Source organism: Corvus cornix, chromosome 7 (genome assembly GCF_000738735.6).
Source record: "Corvus cornix cornix isolate S_Up_H32 chromosome 7, ASM73873v5, whole genome shotgun sequence".
Lineage (NCBI taxonomy): Eukaryota > Metazoa > Chordata > Aves > Passeriformes > Corvidae > Corvus > Corvus cornix.
In genome coordinates, this window is record NC_046337.1 from 5007485 (window position 1) to 5024691 (window position 17207).

The 17207-nt window shown below is 36.6% G+C and overlaps 1 protein-coding gene across 1 annotated transcript in view; it reads left to right on the plus strand.

Moving 5' to 3' along the window:
- LRP1B (LDL receptor related protein 1B) overlaps positions 1–17207 on the plus strand; it is a 636888-nt gene that overhangs the window by 606226 nt on the left and 13455 nt on the right. The window contains exons 84-87 of the mRNA XM_039555091.1: positions 3775–3936; positions 8015–8189; positions 8801–8905; positions 10903–11016. Of these exons, the coding sequence (XP_039411025.1) occupies positions 3775–3936; positions 8015–8189; positions 8801–8905; positions 10903–11016 (556 nt within the window). The remainder of the gene's footprint in view (positions 1–3774; positions 3937–8014; positions 8190–8800; positions 8906–10902; positions 11017–17207) is intronic.

Consider the following 17207-nt stretch of genomic DNA (forward strand, 5'->3'; position numbering starts at 1 on the left):
GAAAGCTTACAAAAATAATGCTATTGACCTAGTTTTTCATTATTTTTTAATTATTTTTTAAACTTTGTGGTTATTGAAATTGCACAGTATTTCTCTGCTGCTTAGGCAATACCATGAATGAAAATTGATCTCTTTAGAATTCTGATCCTTGTAAAATAAATGTAAATATGAGCTTAAGATTATATTAATGAATTCCCAAAAGAAGTCGCCAACATATTCTAGAGGAAGTAAAGGAAGATATTTATGAGCAATTTTTGAAGATTATTTGAAAAGTTATTATATAAACAGTTGTTATTATGTAGCAAATTAAATTGACAAACCAGAAGTAACTACAGGCTCTGTATCAAAACCTAGATGAACATTGAAAGATTTTGATCCCTGTTTTTTTGGGGTTTTTTTGCATGATTTATTTTTTGTAAGAAACATGGAAACTACATTTCATTTCTGTGTCTAAAAATTCTTTTTTTTTTTCATATCCTCCTACCAAAAATAACTTATGTCTTAGGGTCACCATAATTTATTCTCCTTTATTCTACTAAATTCTGTTCCAAATTTGAAGCAGTTTAACATTCTGTAAACCACTTTCCATGTGAATATTTTCTTTATACTAATGTGTTGTGAATCTTTCTGTGGTGGTGAGGGTCAAAAATTAAGATGGAGTTTTAATTCTGTGTCTGTAGAGCTCTAAACCTGAGATTTCATGATCAGGAAAGGTGCTGGAGCTCTCTGTGCATGAGCTCATCCTGCAATTTTTCTTAGCTGGATTATGTGACATCTTGGTCACACGACTGTTTCCCTTGCAAACATAAATCTATGTTCTGATTCCGTGATACAAAATGTTACGGCAAATTTTGGCATTGTTTAATGCTGCAGTTTTGTTAAACTGTTCCTGGAACCATTTTTTTGTATCAGAAATAATTTATGAGAATAAGGCAAATGAAAATGTCATTATTTGTATTATTTCAGATGTCAACAGTCTGTGTATAAATAGGCAATGGACTATTAACACTACTGGAAGGCATGTAAAATTGAGTGACAAAAATGGGGTTTAGGCTATACTGTATTAAATTTTCATACAACTGTCAGCAGTTTGGCATATTTATAAGTCTACATTAGTAAAGAATAGAATAATCTTTTCTACAAACTAGAAAAATATCATTGTCTCATCATTTTAACAAATAGAGGAGTATTAATAATGAAAACGGATTTCAGACCTCCAGCTCTATGTTCTATCACTATTTTATCTTTTTTTTGTACTGAAACACTGATTCAGATGAAGGATTATGGAAACCCCCTGTCTTGGGGGCAGGAATTTAAATACAACTGTGTACATGGGGAAAAACAAGTGGAATCTGTGCTAACATCTGAGTTCAACATCTTTGATTTAATGTTTATATCACAGGGGACAGATATGAATAACCAGCCTGATGCATATTAAAGTAGTCAAAGCTATTTTTAGGTCAATGGTTTTGTTCCTGCTGTACTCATTAGAGAAAGAGCCTAACTGATCTCATGGCCCTTAGGATGATTTGCAAAACACTTTAAATTAGCATAGCTTAAAATAGAAAATACAGAAAATAATTACGTGAAGTGTGTCGTGTAAGAAGGGTAAGATGTAAGTGAAGGAAAAAGAGTGAATAAATCATTCTGCATGAGCCAGAGAGAGGAGACAAAATGAGGGTGCTTCACTTGTATTGCAAAATTCTCCAATGAATTTGGTGTTAAATGATTTCTCAGTATTAAAAGAAAGGCAGACCATAAGAAATTTAAATTGTAGGGTTTGTGGAATATTGAGTTTAATCTTAATTACTCAATAACACGGCCAGCTAAGCAGAGAAGAAAGACCGGCAAGGTAAGCAGGGTTGCACATCTCAGAGTTTCAGATGCAGCTGTGGTGAACATCAGGAGGAAAGCAGGTGTGGATACCTGCACCAGACGTGGTGCTAAACTGAGGAAACAATGAGACAAAAGCCAGCAAAGGAGGAACCTGTTCATACAGCAGCTGTAAGTCAGGCAGCAGTAAAGAGTTCTTGTTAGATTGCCATGAAAATCAGGGAGAATTACTTTGGAAAAGTGATCCTTAATGTTATTTCATTTGACTACTTAGGATTTTGGCTCTTCTGTGTGTTTTAAATCAGGTCAGGCCCAAGTCAAGCATAGCTTTTTTTGTGGACTCACCAAGCCATCCCTCCATAAGGTAGGATTGTTTCTATGTAAGAAGCTTGCTCCTGCCTTGTGGCATGGTGTGAAGTTTTTCAAATGTAAATCCAGGGAAAACTATGGCCTGTGATATATAACTTATTCCCAGATTTTCTCTGATCTCTTCTAGCTCTCCAGTCATATTATCTTGATTGGGCTGTCAATAATAAAGTGTGAGAAGTTATTTTTTCCTGTTTATGCCTGTAATTCCAGTCCAAAGGGATTCTGCATCACACACACAGTACATTATGTAGTTACCTTGATAAACACAAAACCATGAAATGTTTTGGGTTGGAAGGAACCTTAGTGCTCATCTTATTCCAACACATCCTGTCTGCCCTTGTATTTCAGAAGAGTCCTCAGGACCTGCTTAATCTTCATCTCTTTTCTTCCTGGGAAGCCAGGAAAAATAAAAGCATTAAACTTGGTTCTCCCTAAATTTAAGAAAATCCTTAAAGCTGAATGAAAGCAAAGAGAAGGATGATGGGGGGAAAAAAATAATGTCTTGTAAGAGATAATCAAGAATGAGAATAGTATATTAGGAAGTGAGAAGGGAGATGGCTGGTTGGACACATCAGGTCACTTACTTGAAGATTATAAATGAGATAGAAAAGCAAAGTCAGGCGATGGAAGAACATTAATGGAATCTAAAAGTTCATTTTAAAGAAGATAAGCCTTAAGAAAATAAGATGGGGAAAATGGAAGGGTTTAATAAAACAGTGGAATTGTAACAAAGCTATAAATCCTTTAGACATGAGATTTAGATAAGGAAAAAAAATAGGAAAATTACAATAGAGAAGAATTATGGGAGGAAAATGCATTGGGTTTTAAAGACTATCTTCAAATCCTTTGAAAAGAAGCTGTAGACTAGGAGTTCATTGTGTGCAAATGTTCAGCCCAAAGTGTTAACTGCTTTTCAGGCATTGAATATTGATGTTACAGGCGTCTTCGGTCTGATGCCAGACAGCTATATTTATGTAACAGTTTTCATTATCTGAGAGGGGTGGCATAACAAAACAGGCATAGATATATGTGATTTATTAAAAATTGTTATGTAAAGTGTAGCTATTACTGCATTAGTAAATACTTGTATATTCATGTGATTATACGTCAGGGTTTGTAGATTTGAGAATAACGGAGTGCACTCTGAAGAGACACCAATGGTGATCATACGAATGTTTATCCTCTGCAACAGGAGGAGCCCAGCATGGCAGGATGTTTGAAGAGTTCAGTCGTATCTTAAATTCCTGCTTAGGACCAACTTTTGAAACTATTGTATATTTTAAATAATGACTTTTTTCTTATATGAGTCAATGACTGTACATGCACAAGTGTAAAAATGCACAGATGCAGTTTTTGAGTGCCCACGACTCCCAGAGCCAACTTCATTTTTTAAAAGTTCTGCATTCAAGCAATGTTTGCAAAGGCACGTTCTGTCAACATCTGGAGAAACACAGTTGGGCTCGGACACTGAAACTTCCTGCTCTTACGATAAATCTGTGTTGAGAAAATGCTGGTTACTGCTTTAACTTGTATTTATTTTTATCATAAAATAGCTTTCTCTGCTTTGGACAGGTCGGCCGACCTGCAGCTGCGCGCTGGGTTTTACAGGGCCGAGCTGCAACCAGACGGTGTGCGAGCGCTTCTGCCAGAACGGGGGCACCTGCAGCGTCACCGCGGGCAACCAGCCCTTCTGTGCCTGCCTGCCCGAGTACACAGGAGACAGGTGCCAGTACTGTGAGTAATCTCCACAAATTATTCCACCTGGGTTTGTAGTAAAAGTTCTACACAATGGAAGTTTAAAACCCATGTGGGTGATTTTTTTTTTTTTTTTTTTTTATGGCGTTGTTAAATTTAGCCCCAGATTATTCGTGCTGCTGAGGCAATGGCATCTGATGTATTCCGGTGATCTTTGGGCATATTCTTCTACATGGCTAGCTGAAGAACGAGCTGTTTTAGGAATGATTTATTATTATTTTCATGAATGAGCTGTAGAGTAGGGCAGTACAAGACAGACAGCTTTGTCAGTAGCCATGAGATAATTGTGTTAAAATTTTCTATTCCAATTTATATATATTTTCTCTTGCTGGTATAATACCTAAGCATAATGAATTGACATAGTGGGTTAAAGAACCTTCTGGTGTCCCTTATCTTTGCAGACCAACACGTCTTTTAAACTGCTCCTTTACCTTTGTTTTCTATTTCTAACCCCAGCAAGCAGCACATTGAGGACTGCTTTGAGTTTCACATTGCTGTATTTCTTTAGCTTGCACAAAGATTACCCTGAGTATGGTTTCTGCCCCATCCTGGTATTGAAATTGTAAAGGATTTCTGAATATTACTCTTGTTTACTTCTCAGGACTTAGGTTCTGTCTTTTGCATCTGATTTTCTCCCTTGTTTTTCATTCCAGTGACCCATCAGTCTCTTCTCATTGAGATAGGTTTGTGAAGGTTTCTATAGGTTTCTATAACTTCCTCTAATTTTTTGCTTCTTTTACAGACGAGTAAGAAAAGTAGGTTATCAACCAATAGGCATTCTGTTCTTACTCCATTTATATTTCTTTTCTTACCATGCTTTTGTTTTCTTTCACCATTATCTCTTTTCAGTAACTCAAGACATTTGGAACATAATCTTGAATTTCTTCTGTTGGTCACTCATTTACAAATTACAGTTTGTCATCCCCATGTCTCTTCAAAATGATGACTCACAAGCAACCTTAAGTTAGAACAAATTATTTTACTGAGATCAGAATGGTGTTTTTTAATCTTCTTTTTTCTACTCCTGCTTTGCTTTGACTCTAACATTCTAAAGACAAGGACTGTCACAGTCTTGTTAGACTGTCATAGTGCTTGTCATAGAACATTAAATGTGAAAGGCATCATCTCTTTTGTACCTTCAGTGAATCTGCTGAAGAAGGCTTGGTTTAAGAAAAAAAGGAAGGGAAATTAGCTGTTATAAAGCTCTGGTTTAAAATTATCTACAAGATACAAAAAGTATTTAGTTTTAGAGAAAGGTCTGTCAAACAAGGAAAGGGATAATGTGTATCTTAAATAGGATTTGTACTGAAGTAAACTGAATATATTTCCAGTTGGGAGACTATGAAATAAATTGAAACCTTTGAATGGAAAACCAGCAGTAATTGTGATTCTTTCCCCCTTGGTATTAAACAAACTACATGAATCCACAAATAAGTATCTGCAAACACAATTGGGTATTTGAAAATAGTATAGTACATAAATCATGCACAGACAGACACACAGATTAAGGAAAAATATTTACTTGAGGCTTACCCAAAACCAAACAAATTGTTTCTAGTTGAATGCTTCTGCAAACCTCTTTTTTTCTTTTTTTTTTCTTTTTTTTTTTTGTTAAGATAATTAATTTAAATGTAAATTTAGGGGTACTTTTTAAGCAGTGCTTGTTATCAGATTTGGATTGTCTGGGAAACTGCCACAATGCAGACACTTGAACACATTATAAAACACAAAATAAGCTTTTGCTGATTTAAAACTTAAGTCTTTTAGGTGTGAAAAAAGGTCTTACAATCTTTTAGAGTATTTTTTGGTGGCCAATATCAGTTTTGTGAAATTGTATCCATGAACAGTTAATAATGAGTATATCAAGTCACATCTGGGGTTTTTTTGCTTTTTTTGCACATTTGTGTGATCTTTTGCTTTATTAATCACTTTCACCTTGTATGCAAGTTGGAATACATTAATATGGCATTATTGCCAAGACTGGTTGCCTCCCAGATATCTTTTTCAGCCTGTCTTTGCTGTGATTGAAGGCAGTTCATATGCAAAGGATGACACATGAATGTGTGTAGGTATTTTACTCCTGCTCCCAAGCTTAAAATATTATTAGTGGGGTTTTATGGCAGGGAGAAGACATTTGCTTGCAGTATTACCAGCTTGCAAAGACCTTATTTTCCCCACACTTATTGTCTCCAATTACCCAATGCAGAGTTTCTCCTGTGATTAGTTCACATAAGGGCTAATAACTGAAATGTGTGCTCTGTGTCAAGGCACTGGCATAGCTGAAATAAATTTAAGTGAGTGAATTTACATAGAATTCTACTAACATTGCACATGTTATTAAATACACATAAATCTGATGTATTTGAATGTAGCTCCCTGTTTTAAACTCCAGAAAAAAAGACACGCAGGGTAGCTAAAGTTCATTCCTTGTATCATTTAAGGCTGCCCAAACTACCTAAAAAATAGGAAACATTTTCATGCAGTTAATATCATTCCAAGTGGATACAGTGATCCCACAAGCTGTGACTTTCTCTGAAACTGAACTCCCTTTCTTTAGGGGAAAAAAAAAAAAATTGTGTCATTTCAGCCCAAATGTAGCATAAACATTTTAGATACAGCAGATGACTAAAGGTGTTTGTGGCTACAATCAATACTAAAAACCAAATTTTTTTTTTTTTTTTTAGCATATGACCTTCCTATTCCTAAGTTTTGGGTTTGTGTCTTTTGGTTTTGTTTTTTTTGTCCTAATGTACATGCAAACATATGCCCCTTGCACTGCTCTTACATAAAATCACTCTCAGTATTAGCTTTCAAACTGCAGTAGTTTTTGTTCCAAAAATATCCCCCCTGCTGCAAATTGCCATTCTGTACCTGGAACTGGTACTGAGGAGCAACGAACAACTTCATTTAGTGTCTTTTAAGCTGCTCTGGTTGCTGAGCAGTGATTCCTTAAGCAGCTGAGCCTACAGCCTGCACAGACAGGTGGAGATACATAATGAATATTCAAACAGAAATAACTCCTCCAACAGCCTTTCTCTGTCCCTCACAGAACTCTTCCAGCAGTACTCACTCCTTGGAGAGGAGGAAAAACAGCTCAGGGTAGCAGAAGCAAAATGTGTTTGTTTCTGACTTTGAGATACCCTCACAAGTGGTGCCCAGAGAAGCTGTGGCTGCCCTATCCCGGGAAGCGTTCAAGGCCAGGTTGGATGGGGCTTGGAGCAGTCTGGGACAGTGGAAGGTGTCCCTGCCCATTAAGGAGTTTACACGATGACTTTAAAGGAAAAAACAAACCACAAAATAAAGTTTTCACTACCACATAAAAAAAAAAATTAACCAAAATGTTAAGATACCAGTATTTCGTATCTCTTGGAAGCTTCTTCAGTTAGGCAATTTGATTTTTAAAAAGGTATGAAAACGGAGACAGTTACTGGTGGTTCTGAAGAGTTAAAGAATTCACTACTTGAAATTTCAGTCCTGCTGGCATTTAAATAGTTAAATGCTATAATGGGGTCTTGTACAGTCTGTAAAGATAAGCATGGATGTAGTACTTTGTAGAAATTATGGATTATGTCTTTATATATTATTATTAGAACTTCATCAAATTTTAATATGTGGATAAATGAAAATAAAACTTAATTATTTCAAAATATCGTTTCAATTTCAGTTTAGCATAATGCTGTTAATGGTAATGTGAATGTACCAGAAGATTTTTATTCAGCCAACATCCCATTAAATACATTAACATTGCTCTGCTTTTCTCATCAATAGTCTTTATATTATGTGGGATGATACCATAAATGGTTAGACAACTAGAAGGGAAAAAAAGCCCCTCTTATGAGTTTATATTTCCATTCCACTTCCCGAGACTACGTCGTTAATATATTATATGTCTGTTTATTGGGGTGTTCTTGATTCCTGTGGTTGCCAGTGAGTCACCAGCTTCAGTTTTCATTTTGTTTTTATTACAGTATCTTTTAAAACATGAAAGTACTGTGTTATTAAGGAGCGTTACGGAAAAAAAATGTCTTTTAGTAATGAGGCCTCACGTTGCTTTCAGATGTTTGCCACCATTACTGCGTGAATTCCGAGTCGTGCACGATTTCCGATGATGGAAGTGTGGAATGTGTCTGTCCGGTACGGTTTGAAGGGCCAAAGTGTGAGGTGGACAAGTGCATCAGGTGCCATGGGGGACGCTGCATAATGAACAAGGACAGCAATGACATAGTATGCAAGTAAGTGTGTGTAGGGGACAGATTTTGCTCAAAACCATACATTTAATGGCAATTTTACTGCACTGTCCTTTAAATCTCTCACACAGTAGCTTGTCCCTGAAGCGGTCACATCAGATCAGTCCCTTTGTGTGGTTCCTGCCCATACAAAGCCAACTGACTCCTGGCTTTTAAAACCAACTTGTGGAGCACTCCTCACTGGAGGAAGCACAATGTAGCAGCAGATTGAATGAGTTTTCACTTGGAAACATTGAAATTAATCAATTTAACAGTGGAGTTTTACCCTACTGTTGAAATGTCTTCATTCTACGTTATCTGTGACAGTGATAGAGACATACTAAATACTGTTGGAGGCACAGGTAACATGTGCTGCTCTACTGCTGAGTGATTATTTTGTATTATAATAGTTTATTTTCATAATAAGAAAGATTAAAAGTATTTTATGTAATCTCATTGCTGTACTAGCTTTTCAAACTGGAAACTTAGAATTCTTGCAATGTATACATATCATAATTACCCATTAAAATACTGATTTTACAATGAAATGCTCAGATTTACTAAAATACTGATTGCTCTTTGCACTTTTTTAAAAATTTTCTTTTTAACCGTGGCAGTTGCACTAATGGAAAGATTGCCTCTACCTGTCAGCTGTGTGATGGCTATTGCTACAATGGTGGTACCTGTCAGCTGGACCCCGAGACAAACATACCTGTCTGTCTGTGAGTATCCTGCATCCTGTAGATCATTAAAATGCCTGTGTGACAACAAATAATAAAATTGTTATGCATGTGTCCTTATTTTTGGTCTCTCTAGGCTGAGTATTGTGCTGGTTGCAGTTTCAACTTACAGTATCTGTTTTTTAGCTCTTTCTGTAACCTCATACTTTGCATACTTTTTTGCAAAATGTGTGTTGAAATTTATGCCTAAGGACTCTACTGTGAATGCATATAGATACAAAGATATATCTTTGGAGACTTAGAGTAATTTCAGGTTTGTTCAGGCAATTTTTTCTGGAACAGAATCTTGAGGTTGCCTGCCCTGCTTTTCAGAGGTGGATTAAGTCTTTTCTCCTACAAAGATGGTCAGAGGTGGAGGCAAAACCCTCCTCCTGATGGCTAGGGAATAGGAAAAATAATTTCTGTGTTATTTCCCTTATGGGGGTTATGCTCATGTGTCTCTTGTTTCTGCCCTAAACTTCACACTCCCCACAGTGTTGTGGCTGTTCTGGGGTGAGATTGTGCTCTCCCTCCTGTGCCGTGGTTGAGAGTAATTCAGGTTGCTTTTCTTAAGCTCAGACATAAAATGTCACAGAATTTCAGATTCTGTAGGCTAGAAGTGAAGTACTGTTGTAAGAAGTAGAGAAATCTACATTCTACTCCTTTCTTGAGAGCTATGGTGTATCTTCTTTTTTCAGCTGCTCAATATGAAATATTGAAGTAGTCACCTTAGCAAGAAATTAATTTCTTTCCTGCTCTCAGTTACACTGAGCTACCTAGTCATAGTCTTTTTTTAATATATTTTTTATTCATTTATTTTTTTTTCTTTAGAAGATTTATGTCAGAATTCATTGTCTTCCACTTCTCCAAACAACCTGGAGGTCAGAGCATCCTCCAGGTTGGAAGATAGAATTGGACTGGAGTGTCTCCTTTCCTGGGTGACATAAGCAAATTGTTGCCCAAAGGGATCTGGCACTACAACTTTGTGAATACAGATACAGCCATTCTTTCATTTTGTTCATATTGAAAGAGAGCTTTATTCAGGCTCTCAAAGGAGGTTCATAAATGCCTAGATTTTATTAGTCTGACCAGGGGAAGAGATGGGCCAAGGGTTCCTCCCTGTGAGAGCTGAAGCACTTCTGCATGAGGAAAGGGACACAACTGTAATCAACATGTCGATTGAAAAATTGTCAATGTATGTTTGAAGTTTTGGGGCTAAAGACAATGTAATTCAGTTTTGCATGGTAGCCCTTATACAGTTGAAAATACTTTACGACTTTACGTGCTTATTTTTCTTTTTCATTATTATTTTTTACCTGTTTTTACCATTTTTCCTGTTATTTGTACTTCCTTAAATGTCTTCAGTTGAGGGCTAGAGACTGATAAATCCTGGCAAAAGGAGAATGTCACAGCTGTAATATGTAAGGCTCAAATATGACTAAGCCTGGTGATTGATTTGCTTAAAGACCTAGAATGGGTGTTTTGGAAGCTTGTGACTTTTCATTAATTTTTTTCTTATAAAACTGTCATATTCTTTATCAATTCACATGGAACACCATAGCATCTCAAGGAAAAAAAAAAAAAAACAAACAACTTTTGTGCTTTAATTTGTGTGTGGAGTTACAATACATAAATGCTGCAGCATACACCAACACCATTAACAATGATAAAAAAATGGTCATGAACATTTTTAAGGCCATTGCAATCTGGATCAATCTATAGAAATGGACAGTGCATCTGACAATAATACTTTGAGAGTATAACTATACTTCAGGGAGTATAGGCCCATTGTTTTAAAAACTGTTTGATCAACATTCATGAGCAAACTTTTCAGTATTGTCAGATGGACCTTCCATGAAAAAAGAATATTGCTTTTGTCTCCTGTGAGTGTGTGCCCGTGTACGTGTGCGTGTCTTGCCATCGTTATATATAATGCGTTTAAAATCTGTTCAGCACAAGGCAGAATATTTATGTAGGTCTATTTTACTGAAATTCTGCAGATGCTCTGTGGGGTTTAAAAGTCAGCGCTGTGACCAGAAAGTGAACCCTTGTGATTACTACTGTCAGAATGAGGGAATTTGCACTTTAACCACGTTTAATGAACCGAGATGCAAGTAGGTTTAACCTTCCACTTAATGCTGCACATTCTGTGACATCATTCCAGGCCACAGTTCATTGGTTCAAGTCATGCACATTCACATACATTTCACAATATATACTTAATCTGGGGGACCATTTCTCTAATACACACTTACCCTTTGAGAGTTGCACTGATGAGTGTATTTAAAAATACATTTGGAGTGTGTGTATCATTAGAGGAAGAAATAAAAAGCTTTATTTTTACTGAATAAATTGGAAAAGAAATGAAAATGCCACTTGGCTTCTATTGCTCATGTTTTTGAGATATTTTACCAAGCTAATCCTACACAGCATAAAGTTTAGAGAACAGTGATGTTGCTCGTGTTCTGTAGTCCAAACCTGACTTCCTATTTCTTATCTGTACAGGGAAAGGAACAGAACAGCTATTTAAGTACAATTTCAGGAGTTAAGCTTGTATTTAGGAGTCTTGTTAATTTTATAGAAATAATTCTGTAAAACAGGAACTGTTAAAAGTATGTGAGCTACATCATAACGTTGACTTCTCTGATTAAAAAAGAAAATTGCATTTGTGTTCTCTACTTCTCTAAATGATTTTAGGTCTATTTCTTAAAGAGAAAATTTTGGTCTTCATCAAGGAAAAAAACAACCTTAGCCTTTGAAAAAGGCAGATGTACAGAGAGATACAAAACACCTGTCAGATGAACATAGCTTCGCTCAGTGGTTGTGATGCAAAAGTCAGTGAAATCATCAACCAAAGACCTAGACTTGGGATAAAATGTGAAACTCATGCAGATTTAGACTTATCTCAATGCATAGGTTATGAAAACACAGAATGCTGCGGGGACATGATGTGGGTGTCTGGTGGGTAGCAAAGACAGGGACTGCTTAGGGTGAATAATCTGATTTTTTTTTTTTTAACATGATCTCAATTGCTTTGTCAATGTTCTCATGCAATGAACCTCTCTGACTTGAGGTACCATAAGTCCACTGGAAGCAAGTTTAATGTCCTGACTACTGCTTCTTAGACTTGGAAGAGTATGGAGTGGGTCTGTTGATCAGCAGTGGATGGGACATGGGTGCTCGGAACTTTTTATATCGCCGTGTATCACACTTGTGTTTTCAGAATCATGCAGCCCTAAGAACAACACTTTGCTGCCCATAAAGTCACATATTGGATGTACCTTTGCTGCTTTTTCTCTCGAATGCTCCAGGAGACACTTTTCCAAGGGCTACTTTTTCCTTAACCAGTCTCTAATTCACAAGTGGGTGATTTTTTTAGAAGAAATAGGAGATGCCTGGGTTTATTGTCATTCAGCAGGAATTCTGCTCTGCTCTCTCTCACAGCCAGCATCAGCTGAGAATGCAAACTTTAGACATAATCAAGCCCTTATTATCATTCAGTAAAGACAATAGAGAATCAGATTTATCTGTTCCAAAGGGCAATCCTAAAGCCATAATTATACAGAGTAACTCTAAGCCTGTAAGAACAGATTCTCCTTTCAACAACCTGTACTGCTAGCATACATTTTTATCTTCCTGTCTCAAGGTGTCTTTTTAATGTTGAATGCACTAAATGACCTAAATATCAGTTGTACTCTGGAAGAAGGAGTTGTGGTTTTCACCTAACCATTTTAGGAATGAATTAAGGCCTTACTGTAGCTTCATATAAGCCACCAAAAAAGAGAGGGTTGTATGAAGGCCAGTCTCAATGAATGGTCTGTCAGGGTTTAAAATATGCAGAATATGCTGTTGATTTCTCTTTGGATATCTATGCAATCTAGATTATTGATTCTTAGCATTATTTTTAGGTATATGATGATTATTATTCCCCCCACATTATGGTTCTTGCTCAATTACAGAGGTTGTGAGAGAATTTCAGAATGTTAAAATTTGGGGTAATGACCTTTGCTGAAAAATGTACCACTTAGGGTGTCTTAAAGTAGCATAATCTTATATAGTTACTGTCATTTTAGTATTCCCATACTAGATTTTTTAAGGATCTCCTTAGTACTGCTCACTCTTGGGTGAGGTCTGTGTGTGATAGTAACATAACAGTAGAAGCATGTGAGATATGTCTAAATTACACCAGTAAGTTCACAAATCAATTGCAAAACAGAATGATCAGGAGATCCAGATTCATGTGGGAAATAATTAAGGAGTGCTTTTTCTGTGTATTTCACAAACTGTCCCTTCCATCTGTTCTATCAGTCTGTCTTTTAATAAATACCTTTATTTATCTCTCTGTTTCCTTCTCACTAATTACCTACCTGAAAATACATTCCTGCAAGAGAAGCAAGGTTTAGAGAGAGATTACACCTTGTATGATAACAGTGAAGAGAACTGAAAAGAATTAAAAATTTCAAGTACTCAAGAGTCTCTCTGGTTGTTGAATGGGCAGGGCTTTTATTACAGAATCTTTAGCACAGAATATTGCTCTCTCTCAGCTTTGTTTCTTTTATACCTTCATCATAACTATATATTGCTGCAATTCCATCTTTTTGTTTGTATTACTATTGTTATTTATACCTGCACATGGATGTGTTCTATTATTATTATCTGCAAATAAATGTGATCAAACCATAAGCCCCTTACACTAGGCATTATAGAAATTTTTATATCATTTTTATTCTTCTACATAATAGAAGACAGAGTACAGCATTACATTAGGTGCCTGTGGCTGGATGTGCTGACCACTCAGAGGGATTCAAGTGTGTGTTGTTATTTCAGTGTTAGAACAAGCATCAGTTCCTCTGTAATGAAGAACAAGTCATCCTGGAGAGTTAACGAGAAGGCACAGATGATGCAGGAGCTTGAAAGAAAGTCAAGCTAACAGAGGAAACTGAAAAGTGAAGGGTGGAGAAAGAATAAATTACTTCATTTCTTAATGGAGAGTTTTGGTCAAGTAACAGGTGGAGGACAGTGAACAACTGGGGAGAGAACAAGTTGTGGAATTGCTTAAAGGTGATAACAAAGTTTGGACCTGGAAGTGTAGACATGGATAAATTACGAAAAATAGCTCCTGCAGGAATGAAGTAAATAAGAGAGGTGTTCTTCCAGAATCCTAGAATGGTTTTGGTTGGGAGGGACCTTAAAGCTCATCTTGTTCCAACCCGCCTGCCACAGGCAGGGACACCTTCCATTAGACCAGGCTGCTCAGAGCCCCACCCAGCCTGGCCTTGACACTTCCAGGGATGAGGCATCCACATCTTTTCTGGGAAACCTGCTGCAGCGTTACCAAGTTGTTCCTGTCAGCTTTATGTCCAGTAGGTTGGAGAGAGAGACTGTGCGAGGGGAGTGTGTGGGGGTGAGCACCTGTGTGTGCAGATGTGTGCATGTGTTTAGGTCACAGAATTCAGAAAGAAAAGAGTGCATTCCTCTCTGTGGAGGAGCTCCCCAGCAGCTCAAGTGCCTGTGATGTTGTACCTTCCTCCTGACATTCCCCTCCTGTTGAAAAATCTTCAAATTTTTATGTAAGTGCACATGCAGCTTGTACAAGTGCTGCATTTACACTCAGGTTTTTAACTAAATAAACCCATCACTATGGCAAACCTCTGCTCAAAAAAAGGTTCAGGTCCATCCATAGTCCAGTTGTGGACAAGAAAGGGACCATAGCATGCAGTCCCCTGACTGGCATTTTCTGAAGGCTGAGTAGAAAAAGCCACAGTGGTGTAGAACAATTGCAGGATTGAAAAGCCTGACTAAGAGAAGGCACAGGTAACCCTGAGAGGCAGTACAAACCAGGAAATTTTATCAAGTATCTTGCAATAAATGCTTTCCATATGATTTCCTGGGGTATATTTAATGAGCTCCCCAATTGCAATTACAACAGGAATTTCACAGGATTCTGGTAGTCCTTTGAGAGCTTTCTTTTTCAACTAAAAATATCTTTGTTATAAATATCTTGAAATTGAACATAATCCGCAGGTTATACCTTTGTATGATAAAAGATCTTTTATCCACTTTGTACCACAAACTAGTATTAGTTCAAGAACTAAATGCAAACAGGTGTTTGAAGAGTGGTTGTCAGAGGAGGAAATTTTAAGATCTTGGGAAAAGAGGAATATGTATCTTTTTCATGGAGCATTTACTAACTAGGCTGTAATGCAGATATCCTTTGTACATGAGTTTAAAATTTTTCAGATGAAACTTGCATTGTATTTGCTGCTGTACATCACTCTTGGGAAAAACATGGAGTTTTTATCTATCTGCTTAGCCAGTCCTTTCTCATTCCTTTTTAGTTTTACCATTTCAATCTCTTTTCCTTTTTATTGCTCAGTGTAATTGCAGCTACAGTAGTAGTCACCTGGACATGCTTTTTAGATATTTTCTGTATATTATTTTTAATACTTGTACAGCCTCTGTACTGTACACATATTGCTATTAGCACAGTGTTTAACGACCCTCAGTTTCTTCTTTTTCTTACCCTTGGGATGAATGAGGCTGAGCTGCACTTGGAAGTTGTTCCTTTACAGTGAGCATCATGCAGCAAGTGTGAATAATGATTTGTGTATAGTAATGTCATGCCCAAATTAAAATTCATTTGTAAAGTCACGTTTTATTTTTTTCATATATGTTGTGACTTAATTTAAGGGGGGTTTTTTGTGCTCCTCAAAAGTAATTTTTTATTGTTTTGCCTGCTTTTGGATGATGTAATTACCCTGTTCTGAATGTATTGGATTGCAAGGTAATTTGTATTTCATTTTCAGGTAACAAGCATAAATTTTCTATCCCTTTGCTTCTACATTATTTTCATTTATGATGTTGAAGGATGCTCATTAGACAAAACTACTAAAATGTGGTCTGTTCATGTATAGAATGATTATGGAAAAGTTGTTACTTGAAAATAATGAAACCCTACAATAGAGGGGAAGATACAGAATGTGCAATTATTGATCAGTCCTGGGGTGGGATTTTTGGTCTTTCTTTGTTATGAAAGTTCTTTACTTTAGAGGGTTTATCAGTGGGTTTAACTGTATTATATCAGTTCCCTGTATGAAAGAAGCATATCTGTAGAAGTATTCCTAAATTTATTATAAGGAATAGTTTAATGATTCGGTTTAGTGCAGGGCTTCTGTCATCCTCTGGCATGCTACAGGGTTAAGGGCAAAAAGAGGATTTTGATTTCTCTCTTTCAATGCAATTTAATGTAGATAGTAAATAACTGTAATCCAGATATTCTCTTGTCTTGCAAACAGTTTTAATATTAATGATAAGACAAGTTCCAGTGAAATTTTAATGTGTTCTTAAAATAGTGAGGTTGGATCACTTCATTAATATCTTTTAGTATATATTGCTATGTCATGGCTGAAAGGAAAACCAGAGTTAGAAAATTATTTTGTATAATGAAGAAATATCATTTATGGCTAAGAAACATTTTCTGTTACACTTCTAGGCTAATCTTTCAATGCTGCTGTCATTTTTGGATCTGCACTGGTACATTGAGTTGGAAAGCAGTTGTCTACAAAAGCTCTTTTTAGCTGCATATTATGCCTGCTGTATTACATTTTTATGACAATGCCTGTGGCAAAAAGAGAGGGGAAAAAAGAAGAGAAACAAAATTTTAAAAAGATTTGCACACTGCCACAAAATTAGCTTTTTTTTAAACTGTTCTTTCTATTTCTTCAGACATTTCATAGTCAAATGGTCAAGTGCCTGTATAACTGAGTTTAGAATGTTCGAGCACACTGACCTGTAAGGATTATACAGAAAGAGGGGAGAGGCATTTTCTGTCGTGAATAGACTCTGTAACAACAGCATGATCAATCTCAGAAATGTAAATATCTTCATTCTAAACATTACTCACTCCAAGGGCAACACCTTCATAATCTCAGCTGAAAGTTTTTTTTAATGTCTCTCTTTGCAATTCAATGCTGTTTCCTCAAAATAGATCATTCCAGTGGCACAGGCATTCTGTACCTCAGAAAGCACTTCCCAAGCACTCATCTCTTTATAAACGTAGAACTAAATTTTTACAGAGAGTGGTAGCAGTTTTATTAATGACCTTGGCAGCAGAAGGTGCACAAACATTATTTATTACATTCACTTTTAGGTTTCATATTGGCATCCCCTGTGATGCCGCTGCTCTTTGATCTTTTTCTGGTTCTGCTGGGAACTGGAGATTTGCACCCTTAGATGTTCTCTGTAGCACCTTGCACCACACAGCTGACTCCAGCCTGTTCTTCACTGTCAACTTCCCCATCTGTTT